The sequence below is a fragment of the Mastomys coucha genome, unplaced genomic scaffold, assembly GCF_008632895.1.
Source record: "Mastomys coucha isolate ucsf_1 unplaced genomic scaffold, UCSF_Mcou_1 pScaffold17, whole genome shotgun sequence".
NCBI lineage: Eukaryota > Metazoa > Chordata > Mammalia > Rodentia > Muridae > Mastomys > Mastomys coucha.
Genome location: NW_022196899.1, coordinates 10322049 through 10336148, shown reverse-complemented (window position 1 = coordinate 10336148; position 14100 = coordinate 10322049). Strand labels below are relative to the sequence as shown.

Below are 14100 nucleotides of genomic sequence, written 5' to 3'. Positions count from 1 at the left end.
TTTACATGTCATTATCTTCTACTGCCAGGAGATTTATCATATAAAAACATAGAAATAGAACAGAAAATACGCAAGTTATGAATGAGTGCATGTGCTATTCTGAATTTCTAACTTCTCCATTTTCCTGGTGGGTTGGCGGGGAGGCTCTTTCTGAGTGCTGAAAATGTTTGTCTAAAGGCATATATTAGTTACTCTGATTTCATCATTAGCATCATATTTTTGATCATGTAAATATGTAGCAGCCAGGTGACAACCCTCCAACAGAGGATATAAGGTCTCAGATGGAGAAGTGATTTAGGGACAGTGTTTTTGATGGGATGGGGGTAGGGATTGATCTTACAGCCTGACTAGCAGTTGGAGTCCTTGTTTATTTATGTTGAACTCAGTATGCAGGATAGGTTTTGCTGCTCTGAAGTGTAGATTAAATCATTTTTGTCCCTGGACATACTTTTTAAACTTCTTCCTGGTCATAAGTTTAGTTGTCATTGATAAACTATGAACAGTGTTACCATTTGCAATCAGTTTGCCTCATCAACCTCATAATCCAACCTTTAAGAATTTAGAAGCATATTTTGCCCAAGAGTTAAGAGTCTGTTCTCAGGCTTGTTGCTCTTGTAGTTTCAAAGGCATAATACAGAAAGAAAAATCTCCATGCAAGCCTAGACAAAGGCCCATGTCACAAAACCATGCAGTATCAACTTCTAGTGATAAGAATGTTAATTGTCATTACAACCAAGAAAAATATCTATGCCAAAGCTGCTGCACTTATTATATAATTTCTGCCATAACGCAATAGTTGTATCTTTGTATGTATAATCTTGAGATTCTTTTGTTTCTTGGTCAAAAGACATCATAAGTGGGCCCTGCACAAGCTAATTTTTCTAAAAAGCAGAGGTCTTTCATCATCCATCCACATCATTTTTTGTCGAGCAGAACAAGGTCCTGGGTAGGGCAGAGTAAACTCCAGCTAATCTATGTATGCAGCTTTATCTTTTTCTAGAGGGGAATACCAAATGCAGCCCTCAATCTTACATACCATAATTTCCTGATAATATCGTAAAAAGAAGATGTTAACATGATCTCTTGTCAAATTTTCTAACCTACCAAACATTGCTTGCCTTCTTAAGTTTACTTTGTTCTGACTATCTTGTCCATGAGTCTCTACAGGGGTAGATATTACAAAAGTATAAGAAAGTCAGAGGATAATAAGGTGATCTCTGGCATCTTTATTTGAGTCACAATTTCCAGGGCATAGGAAAGATCTTAACATAGGGTCAGAGAAGATTATCTCCATAAAAGCAGGAGGAGTTACATGATGAGGACTTTCTTTAGGGGAAGCATAGAAGCAGTGCTCCTGTGAGAAGACACAAATGATTCATAAGAAATGTTTCATTAATCCATTATCCCCAAGTTAAACAAATAGTAAAGGCACTCCAGTCATGAAACACATAAAGTTTAAGACCAAAATTAGAAGAATGCAGAACAGCAATTGTGTCACTCAGCTTAGCTTTCCTGGATATCAAGCAGCTGTGCTGACTTGGTGACTTTTCTGTTCCCATTACTTATGGCTGTGCCATGTAGCTATCACAGGTGAATATTCATATCTAAGTAGTTTCTTAAATTTTCATTTTTTCCCACTTTTTTACCATTCATAGGCATAGAAACGGCCATTGCCCTGTGCTTAGTTTTGACTTCCTCTGCCAATTCTTAAAAGGTGTGTTACATTTTTTATCTTCTCTCCCTTTTCAGTTTACTGCTGTTTTACCTGCCAATGATACACTTTAAGATGAAGTCGCTTTGGTTTGAGAAGATAACCTGGTATCTGCAGTTTTTACATTCCTTGAGTGTCTGAAAAACAGATGCCCGAAGTACAAAGTTTAAAATAATACATACCCTTTTAAAAACAAGGTGCAATAAAAAAAGTTGATGATGGTAACTTTCAAGACTAAGATAAAGTAAATAAAAGTACACAGCAAGTACCTGGCTTTAAAATCAAGAGACAATTTTTTTTTGCCAATGACCAAAGTTCTGTTTTTATGGAAAAATTTAAAGTTTAAATTTAGAGTTTGTGCAGCTCTACAACCTGATGATGTGTTTCTAATTCTTTGGATTGTTGTCCAGAATGTCCATTTCCTATTGAAATTCTAGTTTTCTTAAAAATCAAACTAATGCTATAATTTGTCTGTCTGTCTGTCTGTCTATCTATCTATCTATCTATCTATCTATCTATCTATCTATCTATCTATCTATCTTCTCTCTCTCTCTCTCTCTCTCTCTCTCTCTCTCTCTCTCTCTCTCTCTCTCTTTCTGTCTATCTGTCTTTTTAAGACAGTGTTTTTCTGTTTTATCTCTGACTGTCCTGGAATTTTCTATGTAGACTAGATTGACCTTGGATTCACAGAGACCTGCCTGCCACTGCCTCCCAAATTGTGGAATTAAAGATGCATGAGAACATTACCTGGATTTTTCTTTAAAATTTTACTTAATTTTACTGTATGTGACTTCTTGTGAGGTGTCAGACATCTTGGAAATGGAATTGTAGATAGAGTGAGCTACTATATAGGTGCTGGGAACTTAACCCAGGTCCTTTAAAAGAGAAGACAATGCATCTAATCACTTTGCCATCTCCCCAGCCACATGATTTAAAGATCAATTTTAACTATTCTCTCTGCTTCTTCCTGCTAGAGATTCCCCAAATCTATAGATATTTTTGTTGTTTTTTCTATTTGAGGTTAGTTAAGACAGCCTGTACTCCAGGTTGACATTGTGGTCTAAATGTAAGTGAAGGATAATTTTGAATTCCTTTTCTTTATATTTCTACTTTCAAGTACAATGGTAATAGTCATGAACATATTATCCAGTTTATAAAGTGCTGGACATTGAACTCAGAAATTCTAGCATGATAGGCAAATAAATTTTAATTTAGTCACATCTCTGTCCATTTTTAAAAATTTCTCACTATTCTGGATTTTATTTTATCTTGTTAGGAGTTTTGCTGTACTGCAAATTGCTATTTTGCACTAATTCCTAAGTATAGATTGGCTTAAACTCAAATTCACAAAAATATCCCTTCCTTGTTTTTCCAGGGAGTGGATCAAAAGGCAAAAATAAATACTTTCATTTTTCTTTGAAATATCTTGGTATTTTTTGAATATATTTTCTTTTTTAATTAGATATTTTCTTTATGTACGTTTGAAATGATATACCCTTTCCTGGTTTCCCATCAAAAAAAAAGTCCTATTCCCTCCCCCCTCCCCCTGCTCACCATCCCACACTATCCCACTTCCTGGCCCTGGCATTCTGATACAATGGGGCACCGAGCCTTCACAAGACCAAAGGTCCTCTCCTCCTATTGGTGAACAACTAGATCATTCTTTGCTACATATGCAGCTGGAGCCATGTATGCTATTTCGATGGTGGTTTAGTCCCTGGGAGTTCAGAGGGTACTTGTTAGTTCATATTGCTGTTCCTCCTAACAGGCTGTAAACGCTTCAGCTTCTTGGGTCTTTTCTCTAGCTACTTCATTGGGTACCCTGTGCTCAGTCCAATAGATAGCTGTGAGCTTCTACTTCTGTATTAGTCAGAAACTGTCAGAGCCTCTCAGGAGACAGATATATCAGGCTTCTGCCAGCCAGCACTTGCTGACATCCACAATAATGTCTGGGTTTGGTGATTATATATGGGAAGGATTCCCAGGTGGGCCAGTCTCTGGATTGTCCTTCCTTCAGTCTCTGTTCCATACTTTGTCTATGCAACTCCTTCCATGCGTATTTTGTTCCTCCTTCTCAGAAGGATCAAAGTATCCTCACTTGGGTCTTCCATCTTCTTGAGATTCTTGTGGTTTGTGAATTGTATCTTGGGTATTCCAAGCTTCTGGTCTAATATCCACTTATCAGTGAGTGCATACCATGTGTTTTATTTTGTGATTGGGTTACCTCACTCAGGATGATATTTTTCAGATCCCTCAATTTGACTAAGAATTTCAGGAATTCATTGTTTTTAATAGCTGAGTAGTACTCCATTGTGTAGATATACTACATTTTGTGTATCCATTCCTCTGTTGAGGGACATCTGGGGTCTTTCCACCTTCTGGATATTATAAATAAGGCTTCTATGAACACAGTGAAGCCTGTGTCCTTATTACATGTTTCATTATTTTCTAGGTATATGCCAAGGAGTGGTATAGCAGGGTCCTCAGGTTGTACTATATCCAATTTTCTGCACAACTGTCAAACTGATTTCCAGAGTGATTGTACAAGCTTGCAATCCCACCAGCAATGGATGAGTGTTCCTCTTTCTCCACATCCTTACCAGAATCTGCTGTCATCTGAGTTTTGGAACTTTGGCATTCTGTTTGGTGTGAGATGGAATCTCAGGGTCATTTTGATTTGCATTTCCTTGATGACTAAGGATGTTGAACATTTCTTTAGGTGCTTTTCAATCATTCACTATTCCTCAGTTGAAAATTCTTTGTCTAAGTATGTACCCCGTTTTTAAGAGGGTTATTTGTTTCTCTGAAGTCTAACTTCTTGAGTTCATTGCATATACTGGAAATTAGTCCTCTATAGGATGTAGGATTGGTCAAGATGTTTTATCTGTTGGTCTCATTTTGTCCTATTGACAGTTTCCTTGCCTTACAGAAGCTTTGCAATTTTATGAGGTCCCATTTGTCAATTCTTCATATTAGAGAATAAGTTATTGGTGTTCTGTTCAGGAAATTTTTTCTTGTGCCCACATGCTAAGGCTCTTCCCCACTTTCTTTTATATTAGTTTCAGTGTATCTGGTTTTATGTAGAGGTCCTTGATTCACTTGGACTTGAGATTTGTACAAGAAGATAGGAATGGATTGATTTGCATTCTTCTACATGCTAACCTCCAGTTGAGCTACCACTATTCATTGAAAATGATGTCCTTTTTCCACTGGATGGTTTTAGCTCCTTTGTCAAAGATCAAGTGACCATAGGTGTATGGGTTCATTTCTGGATTTTCAGTTCTGTTCCATTGATCTACCTGCCTGTCACTGTACCAACACCATGCAGTTTTTAATCACTATTGTTCTGTTAATAGAGCTTGAGGTCAGGTATGGTGATTCTACCAGAAGTTCTTTTACTGTTGAGAATAGATTTAACTATCCTGCGTTTTTTGCTATTCCCAGTGAATTTGCATATTGCTCTATCTAATTCTATAAAGAATTGAGTTGGAATTTTGATGGAGATTATACTGAATCTATAGATTGCTTTCTGAAAGACGGGCATTTTTAACATATTAATCCAGTCAATCCATGAGCTTGGAAGATCTTTCTATCTTCTGAGTTTTTCTTCAATATCTTTCTTCAGAGACTTGAAGTTCTTGTCATACAGATCTTTCACTTGCTTAGTTAGAGTCACATCAAGGTATTTTATGCATTTGTGACATTGTGAAGGGTATTGTTTCATTAATTTCTTTCTCAGCCTGTTTATCCTTTGAGTAATGGAAGTCTACTGATTTACTTGAGTTAATTTTATATCCAGGCACTTTACTAAAGTTGTTTCTAAGGTTTATGAGTTCTCAGCTGGAGTTTTTGGGGTCACTTAATTATACTGCCATATCATATGCAATAACTGATATTTTGACACCTTCCTTTCCAATTTCTATCCCTTTGATCTCCTTTTGTTGGCTAATTGCTCTGGTTAGGATTTCAAGTACAATATTGAATAGGAAGGGAGAGAATGGGCAGCCTTGTCTAGTCCCTGATTTTAGTGGGATTGCTTCAAGTTTCTCTCTATTTAATTTGATGATGGTTACTGGTTTGCTGTATACTGCTTTTAATATATTTAGGTATGGGCCTTGAATTCATGATCTTTTCAAGACTTTTATCATGAAGAGGTGTTAAATTCTCAAACGCTTTCTCAGCATCTAATGAGATGATCATGTGGGGTTTTTTTGTTTGAGTTTGTTTATATAGTGAACTACATTGATAGATTTCCATATATAGAACAATCCCTGCATCCCTGGGATGAAGCTTACTTCATCATGATGGATGACCATTTTGATGTATTCTTGGATTCCATTTGCAAGAATTTTATTCAGTATTTTTGCTTTGATATTCATACGGAAATTGGTCTGAAGTTCTCTTTCTTTCTTGGGTCTTTGTGTGGTTTATGTATCAAAGTAATTGTGGCTTTATACAATGAATTGGGTAGTTTCTATTTTTCTTCTATTTCTTCTATTCTGTTTCTTCTATTCTTCTATTTCTATTTTGTAGAATAATTTGAAGAGTATTAGTATTAGGTTGTTTTTGAAAATCTGATAAAGCTCTGCACTAAACTTATCTGGTTCTGGGTTTTTTGTTTGTTTGTTTGTTTTGTTTTGTTTTGTTTTGGTTGGGAGACTATTAATGACTGCTTCCATATCTTTAGGGGTTATGGAACTGTTTAGATCATTTGTCTGATCCTGATTTAACTTTGGTACCTGGTATCTGTCATTGTTTTCTATTGTATCTTCTGTACCTGAGATTCTCTCTTCTATCTCTTATTTTCTGTTGGTGATGCTTGCATCTATGACGCCTGATCTTTTTCCTAGGTTTTCTATTTGCAGAGTTATCTCCCTTTGTGATTTCTTTATTGTTTCTACTTCCGTTTTTATATCCTGGACGGTTTTGCTCAATTCCTTCACCTGTTTGTTTGTGTTTTCCTGTAATTCTTGAAGGGATTTTTTTGTTTCCTCCTTAATGGCTTCTAACTGTTTACCTGTGTTTTCCAGTGATTCTTTAATAGTGTAATTTATGTCATTCTTAAAGTCCTCTATCAGCATCATGAGATGTGATTTTAAATCCTAATCTTGATTTTCCAGTTTGTTGGGGTATCCAGGACTTGCTTTTGTAGGAGAACTGGGTTCTGATGATGCCAAATAGCCTTGGTTTCAATTGGTAATGTTCTTGTGCTTGCCTTTTGCCATCTAGTTGTCTCTGGTGTTGGTTGGTCTTGCTGTCTCTGGCTGCAGCTTGTCCCTCCTGTGGGTCTGTAAGCCTGTGTCAGCACTCCCGAGAGACCAGCTTTCTCCTGGTGGGACCTGTATGCAGAAGACTGTGGAACAGCCTTAGCTCCCAGGTGCAGATGGTGACCAAAACGCTTGTCCCAGTTGCCCCACTGTGCCTGTGCCCTGTGTACTCCTGTCCAGTCCTGCTTTCTACCTAATTCATTCTATGAGGTCACATTTACTCTGATGCATAAACCACACATACACCCAACAGAAAAAAGAGAACTTCAGACCAATTTTGCTAGTACTCCCTTAAACTCTCTTAAACTGAATCCAACAACACATCAAAAACATCATTCACCACGATCAAGTAGATGTCACCTCCGGGATGCAATTTTAGCTTAATATACAAAAATCGATTAACATAAATCCACTATATAAAAAAATTCAAAGAAAACAGTCATATGATCATTAGATGCTGAAAAAGTATTTGACAAAACATATATAACCTAATCATTCATATATATTAAGATACATCCACAGAACACAAGAATGTTAAAAAATCAAAGGGGCCACGTGAGGATCCTTCAATCCCACATGGAAATGAGAAGAGAGCAGAGGGCAGAGGAAGGAGAGGAACTGAGTGGGAAAGGAAAGGGGGAGGGGAAAGGGGAATATGATCAAGTATTGGAAGGGGAGAACAAGGAGTGAAGCCCTGAGGTTCCAGCAGAATGAATGGAAATGTACAACCTTGGTAGGTGGGAGGTGGAGGGACCCTCTAGAATTTACCAAGGACCTGGGAGGAGAGAGAATCTCAGGACTCTAACAAAAGGGACCTTAGACAAAATGACCAACAGTGAGGTGAGGGACCTTGTAGAGCCCACCTCCAGCAGAAAATCAGGTCATCAAGTGGAGGGATTAGGCTGCCATCCCACAGTCGTAAACTCTGACCCAGAATTGTTCTTGTCTAAGAGAACTGTAGAGACAAAAATGGAGAAGAAACTGAGGGAAGGGAGGTCCGGTCACTGGCCCAAATTGGGACTTATCTCAAGAGGAGGCTCCAAAGCCTTGACACTGTCATTTATGCTATGGTATGCTTACAGACAAGGCCCTAGCATGTGTGCCCTCCAAGTGGGCCAACAAGCAGCTGAGTCAGACAGAAGCAGATACCTACACCCAACCAATGGAATGAAGTGAGAGACCTCTGTTGTTAAATTAGGGAAAAGCTGGATGACCCTATATGGAAACCAGCAGTTTCAACAAACCTAGACTGCCTGAAATCTCTCAGACACTGAGTCAACAACAGGCAACATACACTAACTGGTCTGAGGCCCCTGACACATAAACAGTAGAGAAATTCCTGATCTGGCATTAGTGAGAGAAAATGCACCTAACCCTTGAGAGACTTGATGCCCCAGGGGATGTGGATGCCTGATGGGTGTAGGGGGTATGGGGTTGTAGGACATCCTCTTGGGGACTAGGTAGGAGGAATCAGATGAGGAAGTCTGGGTAGGCAGAATGGAAAGGATAACAACTAGACTATAAAAAAAGATTAAAGATAATAATAAAATAAAAAAGGATGTATTACTTAATCATATATTTGCAAGTTAGCGATACTTCAACAGATCAAAGTAATATTGCCTGAGCATGACTCTATGCTAATTGTATACCCAGGATCTTTTCTTTTTATTAGATATTTTCTTTATTTACATTTAAAATGTTATCCCCTTTTCTCCTTTTCCTCATTTTCCCTTTGAAAACCCCATACCCTTCCCTCCTACCCTTCCTCACCAACCCACCCACTCCTGATCCTGGCCTTGGCATTCCCCTACACTGGGGCATAGAGCTTTCACAGGACCAAGGGCCTCTCCTCAGACTGAGGACAGACAAGGCCACACTCTGCTTTATATGCAGCTGGAGCCATGAGTCCAAACATGTGTACTCTTTGGTTGGTGGTTTAGTCCCTTGGAACTCTGGGGATACTGGTTAGTTCATATTGTTGTTCCTCCTATGGGGCTGTAAACCCCTTCAGCTCCTTGGGTACTTTCCCTAGCTCCTACATTGGGGACCCTGTGCTCAGTCCACTGGTTTACTGAGAGCCTCTACCTCTGTATTTCTCAGGCACTAGTAGGGCCTCTCAGGAGACATCTAAAACAGGCTTCTGTCAGCAAGCACTTGTTGGCATCCACAATAGTATCTGGGTTTGGTTACTGTATAACTGTATATGGTATGGATTCCCAGTTGGGGCAGTCTCTGGATGGTCATTCCTTCAGTCTCTGCTCCACACTTTGTCTCTGTAACCCCTTCCATGGGTATTTTTCTCCGCCTTCTAAGAAGGATCAAAGTATCCACACTATAGCTTTGCTTCTTCTTGAGTTTCATGTGGTCTGTGGATTGTATCTTGGGTATTCAGAGCTTCTGGACTAATGTCCATTTATCAGAGAGTGCATACCATGTGTGTTCTCTTGTGATTGGTTTACTTCACTCAGGATAATATTTTCTAGGTCCATCCATTTGCCTAAGAATTTCAGGAATTCATTGTTTTTAATAGTTGAGTAGTACTCCATTATGTAAATATACCATATTTTCTGTATCCATTCCTCTGTTGAAGGACATCTGGGTTGTTTCCAGCCTCTGCTAATTATAAATAAGGCTGCTATGAACATAGTGGAGCATGTGTCCTTATTATATGTTGGAGCATCTTCTGGGTATATGCCCAGGATTGGTATAGCTGGGTCCTCAGATAGTAGTATGTCCAATTTTCTGAGGAAATGACAAACTGATTTCCAGAGTGTCTTTTTCCCAGGGGATGGTTTTAGCTCCTTTGTCAAAGATCAAGTGGCCATTCACGTGTGAGTTCATTTCTGGGTCTTCAATTCTATTCCATTTATCTACTCTCACTGGACCAATGCCATGCAATTTTTATCACAGTTGCTTGAGGTACAGCTTGAAGTTAGGGATGGTGATTCCACCAGAAGTGCTTTTATTTTTGAGAATAGTTTTAGCTATCCTATGTTTTTTGTTATTCAAGATGAATTTGTAGATTACTCCTTCTAACTCTATAAAGAATTGAGTTGGAATTTTGATGGGGATTGCATTGAATCTATAGGTTGCTTTTGGCAAGACAGCCTTTTTTAATATACTAATCCTGCCAATCCATGAGCATGGGTGATCTTTCCATCTTCTGAAATTTTCTATTTCTTTCTTCAGAGACCATCCAGTGGGGAAAAGACAGCATTTTTAACAAATGGTGCTGGTTCAACCGGTGTGATCAGCATATAGAAAAATGCAATTCGACCCATTCTTATCTCCTTGTACAAAGCTCAAGTCCAAGTGGATCAAGGACCTACACAAAAAAAAAATAGATATACTGAAACTTATAGAGGAGAAAGTGGGGAAGAGCCTCTAACATATGGGCACACAGGAAAAATTCCTGAACAGAACACCAATGGCTGTGCTGTAAGATCAAGAATTGACAAATAGGATATAATAAAATTGCAAAACTTCTGTAAGTCAAAGAATACCATCAATAAGACAAAAAGACAACCAACAGATTGGGAAAAGATCTTTACCCATCCTATATCCAATAGAAGGTAATTGTATATAATCAATATATACAAAGAACTCAGAACGTTAGACTTCAGAGAACCAAATAAACCCTATTAAAAAATGGGGTAGAGAGCTAAACAAAGAATTCTCAACTGAGGAATATCAAATGGTTGAGAAGCACCTAAAGAAATGTTCAACATGCTTAGTCATCAGGGAAATAGAAATCAAAGCAACCCTGAGAATCCACCTCACACCAATCAGAATGGCTAAGATCAAAAACCCAGGTGACAGCAGATGCTGGCAAGGATGTGGAGAAAGAGGAACACTCCTCCATCATTGGTGGGATTGCAAGCTAGTACAACCATTCTGGAAATCAGTTTAACATTTCCTCAGAAAATTGGGCATAGTGCTACCTGAGGACCCAGCTGTACCACTCCTGGGCATATACCCAGAAGATGCTCCAACATGTAATAAGCACACATGCTCTGCTATGTTCATAGCAGCCTTGCTTATAATAGCCAGGAGCTGGAAAGAACCCAGATGTCCTTCAGCAGGGGAATGGATACAGAAATGTGGTACATCTACACAATGGAGTACTACTCAGCTATTAAACATGATGAATTCATGAAATTCTTAGGCTAATAGATAGAACTAGAAATTATCATTCTGAGTGAGGTAACCCAATTGCAAAAGAAAACACATGGTATGTATTCACTGGTTAGTAGATATTAGCCCAAAAGCTCCTGGAAAATGGATAACATTTAAAATGTAAATAAGGAAAATATCCAATGAAAAAATAAAAAATAAAAAAATAATTTTGTATAATCATGGAAAACAAACATTAATTTGGCTGTTTAACTGGGGAAATTTCTACCTTCTGGAGTATCCCAGGGGACATCATTGACATCTAATTCACATCTTAATGACTTTCCAAATTTCTATATCATTTCATCTGCTGGATAGAATTTAGCCCCATCTTTACTACCATAGATTTTTATATTTTAAGTTTTAACAATAGTTCAACTGTATGAAACATTTATTTGATTATTAATATATTAATACAGAATAAGCAACAAACACTATTCTAACTGCTTACAATGATATACCCTAACTTTCCTTTCACATAAAGTAAGTTGATTATTCTTTTGTTGATTTACTATAACCTATGATTGTCAGGGGTTTGTGTTCCTTATCCTCACACATTTAATCCTCCTACCATATGAACGTATTTTTCTCCCAGGATAAGTACCAAGAGCACAAAAGGGCCAATTTTAATCATGTAAATATATTTTTAATTCCCTACTAGTTTAGAGAAAGATATTATGACATTGGACAAAGGCTCATAACCAATTCTTACTGTGATCCAAAAACATTGTCAAAGTCCTGTCACTTCTACAATTCTGTTGAGGTTCACATGCTTCTAGTATAGAAGCATCATTTTCAACTAGAAATACTTTACTGTAGTCTTTCCAGTTTTCTCTAGGTTTCTTTGCAACCTCATACATATGCACAGCCCTCTAGCCAATAAGTGTAAAATGATATCTTAAAATTCTCATTGTCTGTCTTCCACTCTGCTGGCATGACGTATTGGATGACGTTGAAATGAAGATGTCAAGCTTGTTTACTACAGCAATGATCCGCTTTCACAAATATAGGCTTAACAGTGAAATTTTATGTGGCACTGGAAAATGATATGTTGACATCATCTAGGGTCTTAAACTTGGGTGTATGGAAAATACTCCTTTTTGGATTCTAACTGGTTAGTTACCAAGTCACGATATCTTGAATCCAAGAGAATCCAAGACATGTTTAAGAGAAAGAGAAAGGATTACTTAAAGTATAAATATCTGAGTTTCTCTACCAATAACTGTTAAAGACAACTCTTTTGTTGCAGCTTCCTGCAACACTGTGAATCTATTTCAAAATAACCAACGTTGTTCCTCTTTTCCTGTAACACTGGCATGTCCTTTCTGCTGAAAAGGCCACAGTACCTCTTTTCTCTTCATACCAGAACCTAGGACCTGAGGAGAAAATAGAAAAGACTCCTTAACCCTGACCATGCTTCATCTGGTCTTCCAGTCACATTCTCTCCACAGAACCCTGCTGGTGACCCTCCTGCTGGGACTTACAGGTAAGCGTGTCATAATAGCAGCATCGTCTCTCTGCTTCTGGGGGCTATCTTCTGCCATTGAAACTACAGGGATAAAGGTAACCACCTGAACTGTCACAGAAGAGAAATCCAGAACATTGTCTCAGGTCTTCACCAGGATCCTGAGCACTGCTCAGCGTGTCGATAAGTTGGAGGAGGTAGCTAGATCATCCCATTAAAAAAATGCTTCAAAAGTATAATTTCTAATATGTCAGCTAATAAACGTTGGTTCACAGAATCTCCCTTTAATTACTGTATCTCTTAGGCCCATCAGAGCCTTCCAATGTATGTTCTCAAACCATTCACTCCTTATAATCTTTTCTTGAAGGTCCTTGCCAGCAATTTAACTGATATGATGTGCTTCAGGAACTGTTGCTAGACATATGTTGTACTCTAAAAGGCATCCTGCTGTTACCTTGTCATCTTCTGGTTTTCAGTATTCTACCTTGAGATTTATGCACCTAATAACCCGTTATCTCTGCTACATTGATGAAAGGTCCTTTATAGTAAATATGCTTTCTCCTGAAGATTGTCTATTATACAGTATAAGTTTTATTTCCAGCCTGGCATTGTGACAAATTTCCTCTGTACATTTGAGATGATTCTAATAACTTTACCACAGTTCATTACATGATTAGGTCAAAGAGAACCACAAACCCATAAACAATCTACAAAGGTGAGGAGCACAGTGACTGCAGAATGCAGCGAGGCAGCCCAATATATAAACATTCTAACAGAGGCAGTGGTGGTAACAGAAGAATGATATTTCTTCAATAAACACAGACTTAAGCTCCGCGATGGGAACATGACTTTCACTCTGAAGCCTGATGAGAACAAGGGGGCTGAAGCTCTTTCCCATAAAACAGCCACAAAGGCATGAGACCACCCTCAATATAGACGGAAACATCAGAAGAAACATAATGTACCTATTATGTTGTTTGATCAGACCACAGACATTGTAACAAATTAAGATAGGACCTAGAGGCAAAGTGGCGTCAGGTAAATAGTGTTCACCTGTGTTCAGTCCTAGCACTAAATGCACAGCACACATTGATGGCCACATATCCTTTGGCAAAAGAAATACAATGTTCTTGATTCTTATTCTTATCTAACATGCTCTAATGTCCTCTTTGCTGAAGCACTTTTCTCCTGCATCATCATGGTTCACTTGACAGATCACAAGTTGTTCACATTATTCTTCTGGGTAAGCTGAATAGGGAGGCTACAACCCAAGTGCTAGTGTCCTGGGATTGCTGTGGACTCCCAGACAAGGATATGAAAGATTGCCTGATCTTCCACTACCCAAGTGTCATAAATTCTTGTTGGGAGCCGTGAATCTTGAGAGGCATTCGCCATGGCAAGATGGCGCCTACTTCTGCTGTTAATTCCTAGTGGACAACTGTTTGCGCATGTGCGTAGACAACTATTGGCGCATGTGTGTAGAG

The 14100-nt window shown here is 38.3% G+C and overlaps 1 protein-coding gene and 1 long non-coding RNA gene across 6 annotated transcripts in view; one reads left to right on the top strand and one right to left on the bottom strand.

Annotated features, from left to right (window-relative positions):
• Positions 1-1221: 1221 nt before the first annotated feature.
• Positions 1222-12609, bottom strand: LOC116094968. Its single transcript, XR_004120377.1, has 3 exons — positions 12498-12609; positions 1766-1848; positions 1222-1354 (listed from the first exon to the last, which is right to left on the bottom strand). It is a non-coding gene; the product is annotated as an uncharacterized LOC116094968 (long non-coding RNA).
• Positions 12475-14100, top strand: part of LOC116094965 (signal-regulatory protein beta-1-like) — a 34054-nt gene continuing 32428 nt past the window's right edge. For all 5 annotated transcript variants that reach the window (XM_031376381.1, XM_031376383.1, XM_031376384.1 and 2 more), the window contains exon 1: positions 12475-12637. In XM_031376381.1, coding sequence (XP_031232241.1) covers positions 12565-12637 — 73 coding nt within the window. In that variant the 5' untranslated portion in view covers positions 12475-12564. The remainder of the gene's footprint in view (positions 12638-14100) is intronic.